A 22724-nucleotide genomic window follows, 5' to 3' on the forward strand; every position below is an offset into this window, starting at 1 on the left:
TATTTTAACAGTTTATGGTTAAGTCAAGTTGGTCCTTAATGTCAAATCTGTAAAAATTGAAATATTGTATTATTCAAACAATAAAAAACAAAAGAAATAGTGAGTGATGGACATCATCGACTCTCTCATTTGCATATCGCTGATTTGTGCATTTAACTGTTTTGTGAAAAATAAGCGAAACTTAAAAATGTCATAACTTTCTTATTTTACATCCGATTTCGATGAAATTTGCAGCGTTATGTTTGTGTGATTTTTCTCTATCGCTTCAAATCAACAATTTTCTGTGGTGGACTTGACCTTTAAGCTGAATTTGATGAAAATGACATGGGTTTTGAAAAAAGTGCAGCTTACAAAATACTTTTTTAATTTTTGAGTAGATTCACGTCTTTGAAGATTTGTTTTTTCTGAGTTTTTGCACCATTCTTGCCAAATGAGGGTGCTGCTGACTCCAAATAGATATAGTTTTACCAATTAAAAGACTTTCTCTTACTTTGGTATACACTTTTTTGTATATCTTGAAAATTTGATGAAGTTTGATGCGGTATCCACTGAGTAAAGATGATTTAAACTCATTTGGTGAATTCGTGAGGTCTAAGAGAGGCATAATTCTCATGATTGCGCAACATTTAATATCATTCAAATACGTAGAAAAGAAATAAGCACATTAACCTATATTATTTTTTGCATTTTCATGCTGCATAGATACCAAAGTTACTCTCTGCAAAATTCGGTGAAGATGACATGGGATTCATTTTAACTGAGGAACGTCCTTAAGTTATAAAAGTGCTTAGAATCTCCATTCTTTAGATAAAAATGTCAAAAAATTTCAGCTCACGCTTCGCGCTCGCATTATTTGATGTTTAAAATATGTAACGTCTTCATGGCTAACTGTATGCAGTCTTAAACAGGTACCTTTTCCATCAGTTTATTACTGCTTGCGTTCATATAGTTGCATACACATCTTTTTCAGGATAACAAAAATTGCCCAGAATGTTGAAATTTTAGGAAAAATACATAAGATTGCCCAAAAAAAAATTAGCTCGCACTTCGTGCTCGCATTATATAAATAAGGATTATGATATTATATATTTATGTTGATTTGTAAGAATAAAGCTAAGAAGTGACTGTTAGGACTACCCCTTCAAAGAAACCAAAAATCATCTTCGATCGGGGAAAATATGGCTGGAAAAAAAATCCAGGCCCCCCCCCCCCCCCCCCTATTGGCGAAGGCTGGATCCACCCCTGTTAATGATAAATAGCAAATTACTGAAAATATAATGCTCTACAGATGATCTTCACTTGATATATAAAAAGATTTTATTAATGTACACTCATGACAGTTTTGCTAAACAATATATGCAACAAATACTCCCATTGTCTTCCACTGACTACAGGATTAAAAATAAGAAGGCTTATAACTTTCTTATTTTCATACAAAATTACAAATTAGACTTCCATTACAATGAATAATGAATCAAAATTATTATGGACATTTGATGCATTCTCATGAATTTTGATTCAAAAGATTAACAATTTCATTTTTTCTTAATCAAACAGATGAGAAACAGATTAAATGCAGTAAAAAAATTGCAAACCTTTAATAGACCCAGTGGGTGTTTCATAAAGCTGTTCGTAAGAGTTAACGCATGACTGGCGATCCTTTCTTGTGCTATGTGATATCCCTATATAATTGATTTATGACCTAAGAATATGTTCCAATCGTGCGTAAAGTTATGCGTAACTTTACGAACAGCTTTATGAAACACCCACCTGGTTATGGGTCAGTTAGTCAACAAAAACAAATTCAAACATGCTGTTTTGAACTCTGAAACCTGTATTGCTTTATCACATCATTCCCCTCCCCTTACATTTAAAGTATACGTACATGAACACGTAAGATGTTTTTCACTTTTTATAACCCATATTTTAGCATTAGTTAACAGCTACATCAGTGGTAACTATCTTGGTAAAAATTGCTTACCAAAACTACTGATCCAAAGATCCCTCGAGCCTGTAATTCTTAATAATGCCTTAGCGGATGTGCATAATTTGTATATTAAAAAAACAGAGATATGGATTCTTATCAAATGATTGGTTTAAACCTATAAAGTGTCCAGTCATTAATTTTAGATAACAGAAATAATTGCTAATAACTGATACTAATGACCAGTTGTATTAACCGGTCACGGTTTTGAGACGAGTATGATGTATCAACTAACAAGGATCCATATCATTATCTTATAATGCATACACATCACTTTGCTCAAGGTATTAAAATGATTGCATGCACTTCTTACACTTGAACAGTCTACACATCCTCAGCTATGCTTCAGGCATGTTAGATCTGTTAAAAAAGTTACCTTCTACATAATCCTTACTAATGCACTTGCTGTATTATTTGTTTATTGGTATATCAAATGGGACACTGATACAGCAATGTCGGGAAATAACAAGGTACCATTCCATGAATAGCTTTTCGTAATTTACCAATGACTGGATTATGAAATGCCAAAGGAGGTGACCATATTTCTGATGTTTTAGCAAAGAATGACAGTATCTTTATCAAATCATAATATATAATAATAGTTACATTTATATAACGCTTATTACAATGTTTCTAAGCGCTTCATATTGCAATTATTATTACTTGATTGCTAGGTATATTACATAGGCTTTCACATCCGAACGGGTACCCATTATGTCAAATAATATCTTTTTGCATCTCTTTTCTATCCAAAATCACAAACAAGTGGAATGCCTCTGGCGGTCTCACCTGCATCACGCGATTCAATATAGCAGCAGTGCTGACTTTGAAAACTACTGTAACTCGCGCAAGATGTTCAGTGATACTTGGTTACTTTTATGTCCACGTTTTATGAACTAGACCAATACACTTACAGAGATATGATGGTAATTCAACAAATACCCCCAACATGGCCAAAGTTCTTTGACCTTGGTCATGTGACCTGAAATGCGCATAGGATGTTCAGTGATACTTGATTACTCTTATGTCCAAGTTTTATGAACTAGACCAATATACTTTCAAAGTTATGATGGTAATTCAACAAATACCCCCAATTTGGCCAAAGTTCATTGACCCTAAATGACCTTTGACCTTAATCATGTGACCTGAAACTTGCACAGGATGTTCAGTGATACTTGATTACTATTATGTCCAAGTTTCATGAATCAGATCCATAAACTTTCAAATTTATGATGGTAATTCAACAGATACCCCCATTCGGCCAAAGTTCATCGACCCTAAATGACCTTTGACCTTGGTCATGTGACGTGAAACTCATTCAGGATGTTCAGTGATACGTGTTTAACCTTATGTCCAAGTTTCATGAACTAGGTCAATATATTTTCTAAGTTATGATGACATTTCAAAAACTTAACCTTAGGTTAAGATTTTGATGTTGATTCCCCCAACATGGTCTAAGTTCATGGACCCTAAATGACCTTGGTCATGTGACATGAAACTCAGGCAGGATGTTCAGTAATACTTGATTAACCTTATGGCCAAGTTTCATGAACTAGGTCCATATACTTTCTAAGTTATGCTGTCATTTCAAAAACTTAACCTTCGATTAAGATTTGGTGTTGACGTTGCCGCCGCCGCCGTCGGAAAAGCGGCGCCTATAGTCTCACTCTGCTATGCAGGAGAGACAAAAATTAAATTTTTGCTTAAACATATGATTCAATGGTCTGAAATATAAATATCTTGTCATACTGAGTTCCCTCATAAATTATTTGTATGGAAATAAAAAGTAACCTGCTGCCACTTCATATTCTGACAATTTCCACTGCAGTCCTCTTCCCGGCTTTGTTATCGTTCGCCTCATCATTCTTTGGACCAGTATCTTTTATCACTAGTCTAGCATAAGTCCCGCCGACTTGACCGCTGGTCAACAGGCCAGGATTGATGCACACAGCACCTTCAATTTCCTTGTAAAGAATAGAAAATAAATGGGGAATTTGTTATGAACCAGTTTCAATCACCATTGCAAAACTGATGTTATACCACTCTTGTATAGAACTTATATCATATAATCCTTTTCTTTATTATCTAAATCATACCTCTTAAGGTTTACCTTACTTTCTCAAGGACCTAGATCAAACAGATATCAAGTTGAATGTAACCCTTACAGTTGATTGAACAAGTTTAGATGTAGTATATCATCCAACACTCATCTGCAGATCAGTAATCAATTGGAAGACATTGATATGTGATTTCATTTTCTAAAATCTTATTTCTCATGATAATAAATAAGTTTGAAACCCATCTACCACCCCTGTCCCGCCTGCCTACCCCCCCCCCTCCCCACAAAAAACCCCTACTTTCCTGTTTGCTTACCTTCACAAAGTAGCGCAACCGAGACGGGCAGATGAAGATGTGTGGAGCGCACCCCATCTTTCCGTACTGGGAGAATTTTTCGTAGTCTATCGGAATCTCCTCGGACGGCGGGTATAGAGGGTAGAAGTTCTGTTGGCTGAGGATGTGACGAACGAGACGGCCCAGACGGTCGGATGAACCAGGAGGACTGAAAACACAAAGATTCATTTATTTTAAATCCTTGTTTCTAAAGGATTTAGCAGAGAATGAGTTTGCCATGTACTTTTCAACAATTAATGAATTCTGCAGGATTTGGAACTTTTGATTGCAAATTACACCAAAAAATAAGCATGAAATTTATTTCATGAAAAACAATGTCTAGGGAACTGCATGTTAATATTAAATGCTAGGTATGTACCAATATGAGTGTCCTTGTTTCTGTCGTGAACCCTCTCAGTCTATCTTTATTCTTTAGCTGCAGCCAACCCTTCATTTTGTGCTGGATCACCGATGCATATACAGCTGATGCCCTGCTATTGCAGGAGCTGTGGAGGCTGCTGAATAGCCAGCCAGCCAGCTAAAGGTAGCTAGCATACACGCATCGTGGGCGCAAGGCCGACCGCGTGACCACTGCGAACGGATGTTTCATAGCAGTGGTGTTCGGAGCAAGGACTAACGGCTTCTGAGCGAAACATAGTATTTGGGGAACAAACATTGAGGTCTGAAAGGGGGGACTTGCCTCAACCACCCTGTATCACAGATCTAGAATACAATATCCGATAATCATTATCGCAATACTGTCCTAGGAAGAAAGGACAATCTTGAAAAGCCATCCATGATATACAGTGACATCATATTTGCAAGTTTTTCCTTTGGGAGGTTGTTCTTTATCGACAAGTTCTATCCTGAAGTAAATACTTTTCCATGACACAGAAAAGTTCACAGAATTCATGGAACTTTATGGAAAACACAATTTTTCAGGTCACAAATTTGAATTCCGAAATGTAAAGTGAATATCATGACATCAAAGCAAATCCAATAAAACAAATTTGTGCATCCGTGGAAAATCTGCCCATCAAACCTCTTTGCAGCATTTAGCATGTGTTCACCATGCTTATTAATCTGAATACAGTGCAGATTATTATCACGAAATGTTGCTTTTTCCTTAGCTTTTTCCTTTTATAATTACTTAATCATATATTTGTACGTCACCAAACATCACAGAGTTCAATGATTTAGAACAACAAAGAAAATGGAATTGGTTGTTTAGATCTCAAAAGAACATGAAATTATTTGTTTAGAACACAGAAGAATGAAGAACCACTTGTTTAGAACACTGAAACACATGGAATTACACTTTGGAAAATGAAAAACTGAGAACTTTACTAAATTCTTACCATGAGATCTCTTCTCGACTGAGATGGAATACGATGTCTGTTGAGGTAGATGCTATATTGATTCCGTTGATATTAATCATCTCTGGCTCAGCCACAAAATGCACTCTCTATAAAATATGAAACAAACAAGGAAAATATAATAAATCACCTATCTTGTTAGGTTTCATTCATACTCTTTGGTCTTAAAACACACTTGTAATGTTGCAATGAAATTTTCTACATCTTTGCAATGATGTGTGATGTGTAGATGCAGGATTGGCAGGTGTAAGAAAAATGTGGTGGTAAATACTGGTAAATACCACCTCGATAATTTTTTAGGAAAATGAGAAATAGTTGAAAACACAGGGAAATACTATGCAATATACCCTTGGAATATCTTCAGGTATTGCCCAGGTGCTTGTCAAGCATATTCTAGCATTTCCCTGTACCTCCCTGTATGTTCATCTTAGGTACTTCCAAGCATTTACAAGGTTTTTTTTTCCAGTATTTCCCACTGCGGCAGGAAATACCTAAATTGCCAACCCTGCATAGATGTAAAGTCTGCAAAGAGGTTCTGAGAAGAATAAAGGACTCTAAGTTCAAGTTCATCTTTATTTTAGAACCTGAAATCATTTCCTCCTTTTACCTTTGGTTGGTTCTTGATGTCATTGTAAGGTGGTTGAGGATAGATGAAGTGATGATGAGCATCTCTCAAAGATGGCTGGAAGATCAGTTCACAACCAACACTGCAGCAAAAATTAAAATCATTTACATTTTTTTGTTAATTAATCACTTAATTAGCAAATCTGCAAAAGTGCAAATCAAAGGAAATGATGCAATACGCCAATAACACTTCCCTTTTGAGATAATGCAGGGAAATAAAATTCTATACAAAAAAAAATTGTTTTTATGATATCATAAAATAATCATCCAAGTCATTAAAAAACATGGACTGGGTGTTTGAAGGAAATCCAATAACAATATTCTTTCAGACTTTAAAAAAAAATACACATGACCAAATTCCACAAAAATTAATTTAACATCATTCATGTATTTATGTTTGATATACAACAAACCATTACCATTTCCAAGTTAAGAAGTACAACTTATCGGCATTACTGTACACCACTGCTCTGTGTTTTAAGTTTTATGTAACCAATGAGTTTAGGTTATATTGATACTTCGTTTTGAATTCTTCAAGGGAGCACCTTGCTAAATAAACTTCTTGAGCTGCTACCCCCTTTTATCTTTTGTACATTTTATATTGAAATATCTGAAAATAAATGAATTGCATTGAAATCATATCAGTCCCACACGAACCCAATGCTTGCCTTAACTAAGGTAAATAATTTTGTGGGACCTCTTTAATGATATAGGTCTACAGATATCTGTAAGTCCAAGCTATTTTATCAGCTCGAGCAGATTCAACTTGGGTACTACTTTGACTGCATTACACAAAGTAGCAACTACTTGTCTTTCAGCTACATACAATCATGGTGTTTGCATTCAAATTCAGAAGACTTTGGAAATTCATCACCTTATCCATCTTTTTTAACTATCTGATGGATATGCAGATGGGCATCCAGAAAAAAAAACAAGCTTTCATATTTGAAATATCCTGAATGGACTTTTAATTCCTTGTATCTCAAAATTTAGAAATTTCATGGCAGCTAAAAACAAGCTGTATTTTAGAATTACGACTGGTGTCAACCTAGTATTGTCTGTAAACAGTCTCCTAATTCCTGTAGAGAACTCATTCTAGGCAAAAAAAAAGGTTCCCACTTATGTCATAATTCTAAAATACAGATTTGTATGAGCTGTCCTAAAATTGTTTTGAAGTTTTAGATAAACAACCATCAAGGATATGCAATAGCCATAAATAATCAAATTTGTTAATACATTGCATCATAATCTGACTCACTTTTCTGTTTTCCTAATGGTTGCCTGTATGATATCATTGAAGACCTTGTCATAACTCTCACCAAGTGATCCATCCTAAATAAAGATTTGAAAAAAAAAAAAAAAAAAAACTAATAATTTCAATGCTCTGAAATTCTCTCAAATATTACCCATATCAAATAAGAAAACTGTTGCTGAGTGACTTTGGATCGTGTGTGCGTGCTACAAATCTTACAATATTATTGTAAGGGGGTGTTCCCAAAGATTTGAGTCTTGACTAAAAAATTACACTTATACGCCACTTTGAATGAGGTATATATTGCATAACAGCATTGGTTACAATCATAGGACCTGCTCTACTGTGTAATTTATTAATATTAAAGGAGAATGAAACCCTTGAAACCAGCTGAATCCATATCAAAGAGAAAAATCAAAGAAACATATTGTTGAAAGTTTGAGGAAGATTGAATGAATAATAAGAAAGTTATGAGCATTTGAATATTGAGATCACTAATGCCATGTAGATCCTCCCATTGGCAATGCGACCAAGATCTGTGATGTCACACACGTGCAACTCCCTCATTACTTTAGTACTTATTTCACTTATATTCTCACTTTTATAGATTCTATCACAAGGTGAGGTGTTCTCTTTATGAGAGGACACGTACAGAGGTTTCACAACATTATATCATTGATGAATCGTGTCATATGATTAGAAGTGAGCAAAAAGAGATGTTTTGAGGTATATTTTCAGTGTCCAAAAGGGGAGAGTTGTTCATCTGTGACATCATAGATCTTGGTCGCATTGCCAATGGGAGGATCTCCATAGCATTAGTGATCTCGACATTCAAATGCTCATAACTCTTCTATTGCTAGTCCTATTTTACTCAAACTTTTGTTGATCTTATTCTTTGATTTTTCTGCTTTCACAAAAGCTAACTTGCTCCAAGAGTTTCATTCTCCTTTAAGGATAAAATATCATGTGTGTGGCACTAAATCATAAAGTCTTAACTTATTGACCCCCCCCCCCCCCCCCAAATACCTTTAAGCCATTAGATTCACACATCTCTCATTTAATCTTCAAGAAAAGTGGGGGTAATAACAATAATTATACATGAGATCTATTTGCAAAACATTTTGAAAATAGTTAGAAAGATGATAAAGGAAAAAATAAGTGTTAAAAGGAGAGGTGGTCTTCGTGGTGTTACTCTGCATAACCCCTGCATTTCATTTGAGAAATTAAAAATGTTCACTTTTATGTCATGCCCGCCCCCTCCCCCTTCAAAATATCCTCATACCACTCCTGCTTGCAATATTCACATTCAAATTCTTTTGCTAAAAAGATGCAGAAAGCCAATATTTTGAAAAAAACCTTTTAATTTTACCGACATCTCAGTCCCATGTCATAAAGAGTGGTTATAGTATCAAATGTACAATTGCTATTACACCATTACTTTCAGCCAATCGGATTGACAGATTTCAGTAGCTTTCAACTGTTATTGCAAATTTGTTATTACAACAAGTTTTGAGAAATGGGTCCCAGTTCACCATGAATGTGCTAAGCTATTTTACTGATTCCTTTTCTTACCTTGATTTGGCTGTGTTCAACATCAACAAAAGGCCCAAGCTATGAACAAGAATGGAAAAAAAATTACATCAATGGTATAAATAGAATTAGCTGTTTATTTCCACACAACCTATAGCACAGATAATTCTATGTTTACTTGAAGGGTACAGTATTCATTTATCAAACTCAAGTGTGCTGTAATGGTAATGAAAATGATAAGAATCATACAGTTTTGTTTACATTTGTCAGCTGGTGCTCTTCATAAAATCCTGCTTTCGTTGTTTATCTTATACCCGGATCTAAAGGTCATTGTCTCAATCTGATGCAAATTCTATGATTCTCATGTGATACTGAGACATACACCGATCCTCATTCAATACACACAGAGCTGAAAATTCAAGAACTTCCAGAACAGTAGTTACGAAGTGTAAAATTTATCCCATTGTTTAAGCAAGTCCTATAATAATTATTGACAAATGACGTTGTTGGGGTGTTTTTTCTGAGTATTTATGCAAGGTAACTTAAAGGGGAATCCAACCCAAATAAAAACTTGTTTTTATAAGGAAAAGAAAAATCAGACAAGTTGATAGGTGAAAGTTTGAACAATATTGGACAAACAACAAGAAAGTTATGAATTTTTAAAAGTTGTAAATATTGGTAATCACTATACCCATGGAGACTTCAAATTGGCCGCATATATGATGTATTAGTGATGTAAGGCAAGGACTACTCTTCCATATACTCCAATACATATTATGGCTAAAATTTCATTTTTCCCAAAAGTTTTATTTCAAATTATATTTTTCTTTCATGGGGACATAAAACAATATACTACCTGGGTTACATTTAGATTACTGCCCCAGGGGAATGGGTACTTGGGAGAAAACCACAAATCCCTGATAATAAAGTACATGGCCTATGGGAAAGTTGGCCTTGCCCCTTTTCATAATTTACTTACCCAGTTGCCAATTTGACATTTACATAGTATTAGTGATCTCAATTTTAAAGCAGCTATAACTTTCTTATTGCTCGTCCGATTTCTTTCAAACTTTTACCATTCTGTTTAATTTATTTTTCTCCTTCCCAACACAACATTTTATGGCCAAGGCTGGATTCCCCTTTAATTCATGTAAGATATGATTTGCAATTAAAATCTTTGAAAATGCCAAGGTGATTTACATTTGATCATAAAATGGAATGTGATAACTCAATATTTTCAGTTTTATATTTGAAAATCTTGATACTGTTTCATACACAAAAAGAATTCTATACAATAAATAAAAAAATAACAATGACAAAAAATAAATAATACTACTACTACTAATAATAATGAAAATAATGATAACAACTGAACTAACAATAAGAATGCCACAACAATTACAAAGCTCTTAATACAATGTTTCTAAGTGCTGCATACTAGTACCCTGGCTTCAACCTTGATTGGGGACTCTAGTATTCCAGTAATTCCTTCCTACTCGGTTGCAAGTACCTATCTATGTGACAGGAGTTGCTCGAGTGCAAAGAAGAAATTGGGTCACAGTTACAACCTCAAATGATAACAATGATTCTCACCAAAATGCAAGCATCTGGTCTGGTCTTCTTGATAACCTTGATAAGATCTTCCAAGGGTTCTAAGCTGAGGTTATCAGAGGTACTGAACGGACCCGCAGCAAGCAATAGATGAAGGTTTCCTGTAGCTTCAGGGAAGTCTGTTGATTCAAAGTCACCCCTCACACCCTGTATGTCAAAATACATGAAAAGGGCTTGGTCTCATTATGCTTTATTTAAAGCTAAATGCCAGCTGTGGTAGCAATCTCAAAATGAGTCCAAACAGAATCCAATACAATGACCACCTTTGTGTTTGTAACCTAGAAATAACAAATGTGCCAAATGATTCTGGGGTGTTTTTTTTTGCAGTATTCCTCAATTCCATTCTTTTCTTGAAATCTCTGTATCACTTTATGTAATATCAGTATGTTTACATGCATATCTTTATAATGACTCTTTTTTGTTTTGACAATCTGTTATTATGCCCACATGCATTTCTCTGTACATTTCTTTTTATCGGAATTGAAAATAAATGAGTTGAATATAGAAAAATGTGTCATTGCTGAGAAATCGAGAAATGAGAAGAGGTATGCTAGCATTCCAGCCATATGTTGGGTCTTTTTTTTTTCAAGCACTAATATTTGATACACAGTCCCACATGTGCACACATAAAGAGCACCATCTCTACTCCCTGGGGAGTATCCTGGCCAGGCAACCATTTATCGGTGCACACATGCCAATCTAATCACATTGACTTTCACATCCTACCAGCATCCATTTAACACCTGGGTGGAGAGTGAAAAACATGGCGGGTGGGATTCGAACCCTCGACCCTTGGTTTAAGAGTCAAGTGACTCAGCCACTAAACCATGACACCTCCACAACACCATGTGTTGGTGATCTTCAGTGTGATTGTTTTTCAGCTTAGATTTCATGATTTCAAATAATTAGGTTTAAATGTTAAAGGAAAATGAAACTCTTGGAGCAAGTTAGCTTTTGTGAAAGCAGAAAAATCAAAGAATAAGATCAACAAAAGTTTGAGTAAAATAGGACTAGCAATAGAAGAGTTATGAGCATTTGAATGTCGAGATCACTAATGCTATGGAGATCACAGATGTCACAGATGAACAACTCTCCCCTTTTGGACACTGAATATATACCCCAAAACATCTCTTTTTGCTCATTCTAATCATATGACAAACGATTCATCAATGATATAATGTTGTGAAACCTCTGTACTTGTCCTCTCATAAAGAGAACACCTCACCTTGTGATAGACTCTATAAAAGTGAGAATATAAGTGAAATAAGTACTAAAGTAATGAGGGAGTTGTACGTGTGTGACATCACAGATCTTGGTCGCATTGCCAATGGGAGGATCTACATGGCATTAGTGATCTCAATATTCAAATGCTCATAACTTTCTTATTATTCATTCAATCTTCCTCAAACTTTCAACAATATGTTTCTTTGATTTTTCTCTTTGATATGGATTCAGCTGGTTTCAAGGGTTTCATTCTCCTTTAATGTACCATAAACTAGATCGATCATGATGTGATGGCAATTTAACCTTGATTTTAAAGCCGTCTAATGACATCATTGTTTGTTGCAACTTCATTCCTTTAGCTTTAACAGTGATACCACATAGAATTGAAAGAAGAAGAAAATTCAACTAGAATGGTCCCTAAATATTTGCTTTCTCTGGAGAAAAAAAAATCACATTTGAAAAAGAGAAATCCCTAATTTTGTCTGATAAATTACATTCCTTCTTTAAAACACGAGAAAAATACTATCTTCTACAAGCAGATATTTTTTCTTTCTATTCCAATTTATTCCACATTATAAAAAAGGGTGTCTTTTGCAACATACTATGGCTATTATTGCTATTTTTGATTTAGGAGGTAAACCACCATTATACTGCATGCGTTTTTCTGATTTAAGCATCACTCTACTCGGCAACACAACCTCTACTATCTAATGAACTTCCACAATTAAAGATGATCAATTTTACAAAAATACTGTCATAAGAAAACCTCTGTAAAAGATAAATTCCATGAATTTCCTGTAACGATTGAATTCCCTGAAAAAGCATTTCCTGGCTTCCTGAACACTCTTACCATATAAACTTTAAAAAAATCCCTGGTCATAAACAAATAAGCAACTTGGAATAAAAAGCACAGCAGTTCATTCATTTACATAAGTTGAAAAATACATCGTCCCTAAAAAGACTTACCGGATATATCTTGGAAGCCACAAACTTGACCCCAGCACTGTTGACCCCGTCCATGGCAACGACCTGACCCGGAAACAGGGAATACTCCTTGACCTCTGCAAGACTGACAGCGACCTGTTTACCAGCAGACGACTCTACAGATCCCTCCATCATGACGGACTGAGCGTTGAGACGGCCATTGCTGTCACAGCAGATCCTACCCACAACTGTTTCTGATTCCTGATGGTGCAAGAAGGACAGACATAGTTCTTATGTAACGTTTAGGAGACGGGTTGAAAATATCATAAATTGCTGAGGGGTGTTTCACAGCTATTTAGGTCTGACTAAAATTCAAATTTAATCATGTGTTATTAAAAATACTTAACAATAATAAACTAATAAAGTTTGAATACATTGGCAATTGCTATATCTGGCAAGCCATTGCAGATTGTTAAAAATTAAGTCCCCCTCCTCATCATCCTTCTTTTCTTTCTCCTTCTCTTTCTCCCCTCTCTCTCTCTCTCTGCTTTTCTTTCAATTTCTAATCTCCCTCCTTCCCCTCTTTCTCCTACCAGTACTTCCATTCCATATATTTCTACTACTTCCACTATCACTATCACTAAAGGGGGGGTGTTTCACAAAGATTTAAGTATGACTTAGAGCCGCACTTAAATGCATAGTTGCGCTCGGTATAAAAGGCTTGACCGCATTGGTCAGATCATGCCAAGAGGACGCGCACTACTGCGTATTGATCAATAAGATTGCGCGTTGCATATCATGTACGCGTAGGTATTTAAGTGCAATTTAAGTCATACTTAAATCTTTGTGAAACACCCCCCAGGTTATCATCATTACCTGTATGGGCAATGCCAAGTGGGATACACTCTCAATATTATGTTTCTCCTGAAGGGTTTTTGACATGTCTTCAATCATTTCATTCAGAACTGAAAGAAAAAAGAAAATAAATATGGTGAATTTTATGACAAAGAGTTGGATATAAGCAGGAATTTATTAGATAAAGTACATGATAAGTTTGAAAGTGTAATAAAATGAAACGGGTCACTTGGAGATCAGCCTTCCCCTAAAAAAAGTAGCTTTAAAATACAATGTGGCATAAACAGAAATTCACTCCCAATAGCAAATCACAACAACATTAACATGAATGGAATGTCTTAATTATGAGCATACAAATTTATCTGATTGGCAGCCAAGTTAAGGAACTCTAGCTTTCTTTCTTAGTTCCTTTCCAACTGATTTAATAATAAAAGAAATAAACAAGTGCAGCAGTCGCGAAAAAGGAGTTACCATAATATTCAAAATATGGATTGGCAATGGCCTAATGAATGATTTACTACAGAAGATGGTCAAGATAACAAGAATCAAATGGCTTCATTTTCTAGATTTACCATGTAATCATTTTTTAATGGTAAGTATGGACAAGACTTGACAAATGATACAAACATACCATCAGCTTTCTTCTTCATCTTCTGCATCATATACTTGTACTTGTCAGACTTCTTAATACATTGGTTGTCTCGACCTCGAGAGATGCAGCATTTGGTCAAGTTGGACCCCTCCCAGATGACCGAAGTGACCGGTCCGAAGCTGGCGACCACCTCGCCTGACTTGCTACGACTGCTGTACTTCTGAGAAGGAGTGGCAGACCTAGAAATTATGTCAAAATATTTCTATTTATACATTGCATAAGATTAAAAGGCGCATACCCTCAATCAGGAAAAATAAACAAAAGTACTTATGAGTTAACAAAAATTGGCAAGGCATTGCAGGGGCGGATCCAGCCTTCGCCAATAGGGGGGGCCCAGAATTTTTTTCAGTCACATTTTTCCCGATCAGCCGCTCGAAGATAATATTTGTTTGTTTGAAGGGGTAGTCCTAATAGTCAATTTTAGCTATATTCTTATAAATCAACATACAAATATAATATCATAATCCTTATTTATATAATGTGAGCGCGAAGCGCAAGCTAATTTTTTATTTTATTTAATGAATTCGTCCTAAAATTGGAACATTCTCGGCGATATTTGTTATCGTGAAAAAGATGCGTATGCAACTAAATAATTACTACAAACACGAAGCGCGAGCACAAATTTTTAATACACGTTTTGAACTGATCAAAAAGCCAAGGACTTCTTGCACTTAGCCATAAAAACGTTACATATTTCAACAATCAAATAATGCGAGCACGAAGCGCGAGCTGAAAATTTTTTGACATTTCTTCATAAAGAAAATTTTAATCAATTTATGTAATCGTGAACAGGATAGCTATATAACTAAACAATTGATGCGAGCGCGAAGCGCGAGCAGAAAAAAATCGAGATTTAGACCTAAAACAGGACACTCTATTCATGTTTTGTAAATCATGAAAAGGATGAGTAATAGGGGATCTTAATAATTCGAGCGCAAAGCGCGAGCATAACATTTTTATATACGTTCTGAACTGCGATCAAAAAGGTACTTGATGAGGACTTCTTGCACTTAGCCATGAAAACGTTACATATTTCAACAATCAAATAATGCAAGCGCAAAGCGCGAGCTGAAAATTTATTGACATTTCTTCATAAAGAATGAAAAATTTTAATCAATTTTTGTAATCGTGAACAGGATTGATGCAAGTGCGAGCGGAAAAAAATCAAGATTTAGACCTACAAACGGGACACTCTATTCATGTTTTGTAAATCATGAAAAGGATGATTTATAGGGGATCTTCCTACAATAATGCAAGAACAAAGCACGTGCAGAAAATGTTTGATATTGTGATCTGAAACTGGATAATGATATAAGTAGAGAACAATTTGCGTATCTGAATGTTTCAGATTTAGATCTAGAATCTACGCATTCTAAATAATCTTTTATCATGAAAATCAATAATATTTGATATTCCAATCTAAAAAAAGGTCAATTTCAGCTCTATATTTCAAGCACTTTGTAGGAAAATTGTGAGGTGGATATGGATCACACTTATAAAGAGCTAATATTTTTCATAGTTTTGACATATAGGACCGGCACATCCTTAGGACATGTCATCACATGAAAATGATGACTATCTTCATATTCCTCTTGCTAAGCGCAAGATGAAACATAAGGGACAATTTGATTATTAAAATAATATCTTATTTATTAATCTAATATGCCTAATAAGGGCGCAAAATCTGATGATATAATGGCCTGAAATCTGGATATTTCAATCACTTTTGTAATTATAAATAGGATGCATGAGTTAATATATTTTTAACAATTAATGCGAGCGCCAATCGCAAGCCGAAATTTTTGATAAACTGTCATGAAATGGGGATTTTAAGTAGTTTGTTGTATAATCAATATTTCTAGACCTCGCCAATCAAAATGCGAGCGTGCAGCGCTAGCTGATACGTTTAACAATCAGACCTGAAAAGGGATATTTAGAAAAATATATGGAATACAATAAAATAATTGGTACCTGATAAATTTGCGAGCGCCCAGCGCGCCGAGCAGAAAATTAATATTCAACCATGAAAATGACATGTTTACAGAGTACTTTTTAAAAATCAATTTGTAAATCAAACAAAATAATGAAAGTTCGATTTCCGAGGTGAAATATGTTTTGTATATTGACTTCCAAACTTGATATATTAAGCTCCATATTGAACAAGATATGCAAATCACCTAGCGCGAAGCGCGAGTGAAAATTTTATATAGTGACATGAAAGATTCTTTTTATTGTCAAAGTCTTATTCCCCTTATCTTATTTTATTCACTCATCTTCCTCCTTTTCTTTTTTCTCCTCTCTTTTCCCTCCTTTTTTCCCCTCGCCCCCCCTGGATCCGCCTATGCATTGAGCATTTCTCATTATTCTGCTGTATGTAGGAGAAAAAAATGAAAATCTATATTTTATTGTTCGAAATGAAATATGAAAAAAGAAATACTCCAAAAATTGATTGTGGGCCCGACAGCAACTGTGCAGCACCAGAATGACGTAGCCCTATCCCTAGAATTGTTGAACGCCAAACAGGATAGCAGCAACTCCCATCTTTTTAACGTCTTTTGGTCTGACGTGGCTGGGGTTTGAACTCCCGACCTCCCGGTTGTGAGGACGCTCTTCCAACTGAGCAAACACACCGATTTAGAAAATTGCTTTTGCTTCTCTAAACTTTCTTTGTGGCAGATCTTTGAGCAACTTTGGACAAGATGGTCAATATTTGGGGGGGAGGGGGGTTGTTGGAATCAGACAAAACTTACAATGAGGGTGAACTGCCGGTCGATGTAATGTCATCTTCTTTCTTGATATTCTTCTCTCTCAGAGGCGTTCTCTTATTTGCAATGCTGTCTGGTGTTGCCATAACTCTCTTCTGTCTTGCCTTTGGGCCAGGGGTATATGCATCAAGCAAATCATCAGACTCATCATCATCATCAAGCCTGGTATTTTTGTATTTCCTGGTTAAGGAAGAAATCTTAAAGGAATTATTACATGCATCTTGTCCAAAATGCTACAATACTATGCTAATATTAGAGGATGAGAAGCTTGTGCTTGCAAGGTATAGTTAAAATCTCAATAACTCTACATTAATAGTGCCAGGAGAAACAGACATCACTAACATATTCAAAATCCAGAAACAAACTAACAAAGGCTGTTATTAATTTTTTTACATTAATATATATATATGTCTTTCTGAAGTGGCAGAATAAAAAATTTCAATTCCATCCATGATAATACATTGAATATTTTTTAATTGACGAAAAAAGCATTATTGCAATTTGCATAGGAATAATTTTATATAACTTAAAAATTATATATTACCTATGCTATAAAGTAGGGCAAGCTCACAACACAATGTCACAAGCAAATTTTATTAATTTTTAATCCCAGCAATTCACAATAAGGAAATTCTCTTATACACTGTACAAGGTAATATGGATTTTTTTACAGTAGAAAAACATTTTCCCATAAACAGTCAAACTAATTTACCAATCACCTGTACACAAGAAGCATAGAACTCAAATTTGATTTCCATTGAATTAATTTCCATATTTAAACATGTATTACAGAAACCTGGTCAATGGTCATGAAAAAACTGTTCTTATCGATCCCTTACGTGGTCTTTATAGACAGGTTCTACTGTATCTTAGTTTTGTTCTTGATATCTGAAATATTGATAACAAAAATCAGACAGACATTATTTAAGAAGGATACATTGAGAATGATGTTTTCCTGGCAGCTTGCTTCTGGCTTGAAGGGGTCTTGACTTTAGAGCTCTTTTTGGTCAGTGCCTGGAGGTAGAACAAAAGTCATAATACCGGTAATAATATTCTTATCTACCCAGGGTAACTACTCTCAGCTTTAAGCTGTGCTTCCAGCGGGACCGGCATAACATAACATGATATTATCATTATAAACAACTTTTATAAAAAGATAATATTGGAAAAATTTTGGAAAGACCAATCCCAAAATTTTTGAAGAAAAAAGAGAAAACAAACATTCCATACAATCTTATGCAAGCAATTTTTTTTTTTTGGGGGGGGGGGCTACTTTTCACAACTTACTGCCTAAAATCTACAACACTGGATATTGCTTTCACATCATGATGAACTGGAATCTACAACATTGGATATTGCTTTCACATCGTGATGAACTGGAATCTACAACATTGGATATTGCTTTCACATCGAGATGAACTGGAATCTACAACATTGGATATTGCTTTCACATCATGATGAACTGAAATCAACAACACTGGATATTGCTTTCACATCGTGATGAACTGGAATCTACAACATTGGATATTGCTTTCACATCATGATGAACTGGAATCTACAACATTGAATATTGCTTTCACATCGTGATGAACTGGAATCTACAACATTGGATATTGCTTTCACATCGAGATGAACTGGAATGTCCAGGGCTCCTTGCTTTGTTTCCAGCGCTCTTTTGAACATTTCTTGGGCTAAATCACCCCAAGTCCCCTTGTAATTCTTCCCCAGCCCTTATGCATACATTTTCGCTTTCTTTTTTCAACCTGTATAATGGATGAACATCAGTTTAAGGAGAAAGGGTTATAAATCTCCAAGTCCATTGAATACCATGGCTGTCCTGTGGATTCCTTGTTGACTGGCCTTGATGCCCCTCTCATGTGCCTTGGAGATTTTTGTGCTCTTGTTTTTGTTTCTCCCATTTGTGCTGTAACATATAAATACGTGCCCAATGGAAAAGTGGCCTTGCCTTAAACATATCAAATGTAACTTTTAAGGTATGTATTTTTATCTTTACAATGTATTAATTTCACAATTATATAGGCCTACCTCAATCATAATTATCATACTGATAATTTCTCTGATTTTCCACATTTAAAACATGTGGAACAAGCAAGAATGTTCTCTTGAGGTTCTTACAAGATCAGATGATCATAATTATCAAAACTATCTATCTGAGTCCGGTTTGCAGATGAAAAAAAGTACACCACCAAATTGATATGAGTTTGAATTAATTTTTTTAATTGTTTCATTCATGATTCATTGCCTTAATTTTTTTAGTGATGAACGAGGTGTTTCTCACGTAACAAATAGCCAGGGATTTTCACTTTCCCTCGGCTTCGTTATAAGGTACCACATCCTTGCATCTCATTGACTAAGAGCAAATTAAGTCACGGACAAAATTTTTCATGAAATGCTCCCCTGGGCTCAGGACTCATCCGTGTAATACTAGGCAGACATGGGTATTCTCCAAAATGGTGGTATGGGGTCGCACCAGCACTCCAAATAAATCTGGGAAAAATGAATTATGCACTTACCTCGATTATATGGATGAAGGTCTATTGTGACACAGAATAAGGACATCAAGGAACAAACTGGACCCTCAAAAAAAGGAAAAGTAGCGTTCGTTCTCAGTATCGATCGGCCATTTTGTTTTCAATTTTGAAAGAACGAACGTGACAGAACTTTTCCTTTTTTTGAGGGTCCAGTTTGTGCATCGATGTCAGGATTCTGTGTCACGATAGACCTTCATCCATATAATCGAGGTAAGTGCATTAATTATTTTTTCCCCTTTTATTTGGAGTGCTATTGCGACCCCATTCTATCCCATTTTGGAGAGTACCCGTTGCCTAATATTACACAGACGAGTCCTGGGCTCCCTGGGTTAGCTCCCCTGGAGATGTCAATAGAAACTATTCAGTTAACAGTTTATACATTTACCATCTGGTCGTTGATAATAGAAACGTTCCCAGGGCCCTGTTGCATAAAAAGTTTCTATTAAGATAACTTTGCCATCCAATGGTAACTACCATGGTAACGATGATCAACAACCAATCGGAATCAAGTATTCCATACAAGTTACCATTGCATGGCAAAGTCACCAAAATGGAAACTTTTATGCAACGGTTCCCTGATCTAGTGCGGGACTTTTTTAACTGAATTCCTTTTGTACCTTCTTTATTTCATTCATTCATTCATTTATTTCGGTTTATTGTACAAAATACTTCCTTGTTAAAACAGTCGGTAGACTGATACAAACAAAAATTACAATGTAAACATAAATTTCATAGAACTTTACATTTATAAGTGAAATGAAATAGTCAAATAATATAAAGTAACAATTAATTAATTGATGTTGGTATATTGCACTTACAAGGTAATTATAGATGAGAGCACGTTACAAAATAAATTCCAAAGATATTTATAAATAAAAGCTATAATATGGTAATGCTAACTGAAATACATGCACTAAATTCAATAAACAAATCTATAAGTTGTGAAGAAGGTTGAGATTGGGATATGAAATTAAATCGCAAAGTGGAAGGTTCATATTGAGAAATAAATATGGAATTATGTTTTTAAAATATAATTTTAAGGCTAGTGTAAGACATCTGACATACGGAAAATAAGGCATAGAGCACTGTAAATTGTTTTATTATAGATTATATTATTATCACTGTATATAAAAATATTGTCGCTACATGAGTAAAAATGCAAAACTGAAAAGTAGAGTAGAAAAACGTTAAGAACAAGTAGACTAGCCACACCCTAAATGCATTTCAGCAATCCGTACCTCTCTCTCAAGTTGCTCTAGTGTATCGATGTTAATTGCCAGTCCACTGTGAGTTGTAGAAAATGCAATCCACTCGGCCACTGCATCCTCTGCTGTCAGGCGGTATAATAAACATAATTCTTTCACTGTAACAAAAAGAAAGAAGAAAACAGACATAAAATGTCATCATAACAGCCATTTTTTACATTCAATTAGCAACATAATTATTTTGGCGAGGGGAAATTCATAGATCTAGAATACGTAACAATCTACTTTTTTTTTCTCTGCAAAATGAAAATTTGTTAGATGTCTACTTTTACAACATACTACATAGTCTACATTATGCATGTTAAGCCATCATCTTGAAATTAGTGCTCCTTCTACATCATGCATTTCATAAAATAAGTTTCATCTAACGTTAAAAGAACATGCTTCAAACACAAGAACAAGACACAGATTTATAAATTTATGATTTTTTAATTTCTTGAAAATTTTGCATCTGGATTGAACAACCATGACAACAATGCAATTCTCATTTATTATATAATCTAGTTAATACATGTAAATTCGATAACAATTCATTTGCACATTAATGATCGAGTGGTGGAATTACATGCCTAATCGTTCAAAGGAATGTAAGTTAGATTTCTAACAAAACTCACACTTGTCAACAATGTCAGGATCATTGGTGTCCAACGTTACTCCAAACGTTTCAAACTGTTCAGAGAGGTCATCTTCACTGACACTGACAGAAGCCATGATGGACTATCGAGACCAAGTTACTTGAGTCTATGAATTAAAATTTTGACTGTTTCACAGATTCAAAGTTCAACTTAAAATTTGGCCAAGATCTCACTACAATTATAGAGAGAGAGAGAGTTGAGTTGAACTTGAAGGATGACTTAGGGCAGGCCTAGTAATTACTAAATACTAGTATCGATCTCCCGTAGGTAGTAGAACAGGTTCAAATATTTGCAGCACGAGCCACGAGTTTAATCTCAATTCAGTCAAGCCAAGGGCAACTTCTTAATTTAACTCCAGTAGTCTGCGGAGTATGCCAGTGAATACAGCAAACAAAGACGAATTAATACCAAAAATTTCGAGCTAAAATTACAACCCCTGCAAAACTGAACAGGTAGACTGAATACGTATCACTATCAAGCATCGGCGAATACGATCGATTCAGCGGACCAGCGTACAGTGCACACTAGGCGCTAGGCCAGCGCAGCCCGGCCCCGTGAGCTGCTGCAAAGATGACACTGTCTGCGATCTTCGCGCTTGTTAGATTTCCCGCGTTGAGTTTCAAGTTGATCTACTTCCGGTACCGGTACCGAACATAAGAATAAAAATTAAAAATTAAAAAATTAAAAAAAATGAAAAGGCAATGCAGTCAACGTTGCTGCCATTTTTGCCCGGCATTTTTGTGTGGTAGTGAGGTTCGGTGGATGCGGTAGAGGCTGTGGTGGGTGGTGGTGGTGCTGGTGGTGGTGTGGAGGTGGTCGCGGTGGTGATGATGGTAGAGGCGGTGTGGTGGTATATAGCGTATATATATAGACATGGTGGTGGTCGGTGGGGTGGTGGTGGTGGGGTGGTGGTGGTGGTGGTGTGGTGGTGGGGTGGTGGTGGTGATGGTGTGGTGGCCGGTGGTGGTGGTATAGAGGTGGTGGCGGTCGGTGGTGATGATGATGGTAGAGGCCGTGGTGGGTGGTACTGGTATAGCGTATATAGACAGGGTGGGGTGGTGCTGGTGCTGGTGATGGCGGCAGT

The 22724-nt window shown here is 35.6% G+C and overlaps 1 protein-coding gene across 2 annotated transcripts; it reads right to left on the bottom strand.

The window, feature by feature from the left end:
* Positions 1-1294: 1294 nt before the first annotated feature.
* On the bottom strand, positions 1295-22724 carry LOC129264085 (DNA polymerase alpha subunit B-like). 2 transcript variants are annotated; one of them, XR_010294260.1, is made up of 15 exons: positions 21620-22521; positions 20979-21103; positions 18126-18202; positions 17174-17350; positions 14403-14602; positions 13793-13881; positions 12959-13177; positions 10751-10915; positions 9200-9238; positions 7634-7707; positions 6359-6458; positions 5734-5840; positions 4358-4544; positions 1795-3948; positions 1295-1626 (listed from the first exon to the last, which is right to left on the bottom strand). XR_010294260.1 is itself a non-coding variant. In XM_064102994.1 (14 exons), exons 1-14 carry the CDS (start codon positions 21714-21716, stop codon positions 3787-3789), a joined length of 1818 nt encoding a protein of 605 aa, XP_063959064.1. In that variant the 5' UTR covers positions 21717-22724; the 3' UTR covers positions 1295-3786. The 2 variants fall into 2 exon arrangements, 1 of the variants encoding a protein (XP_063959064.1); XM_064102994.1 differs by having other exon boundaries at positions 1295-3948; positions 21620-22724.

This window comes from Lytechinus pictus, chromosome 7, assembly GCF_037042905.1.
Source record: "Lytechinus pictus isolate F3 Inbred chromosome 7, Lp3.0, whole genome shotgun sequence".
NCBI lineage: Eukaryota > Metazoa > Echinodermata > Echinoidea > Temnopleuroida > Toxopneustidae > Lytechinus > Lytechinus pictus.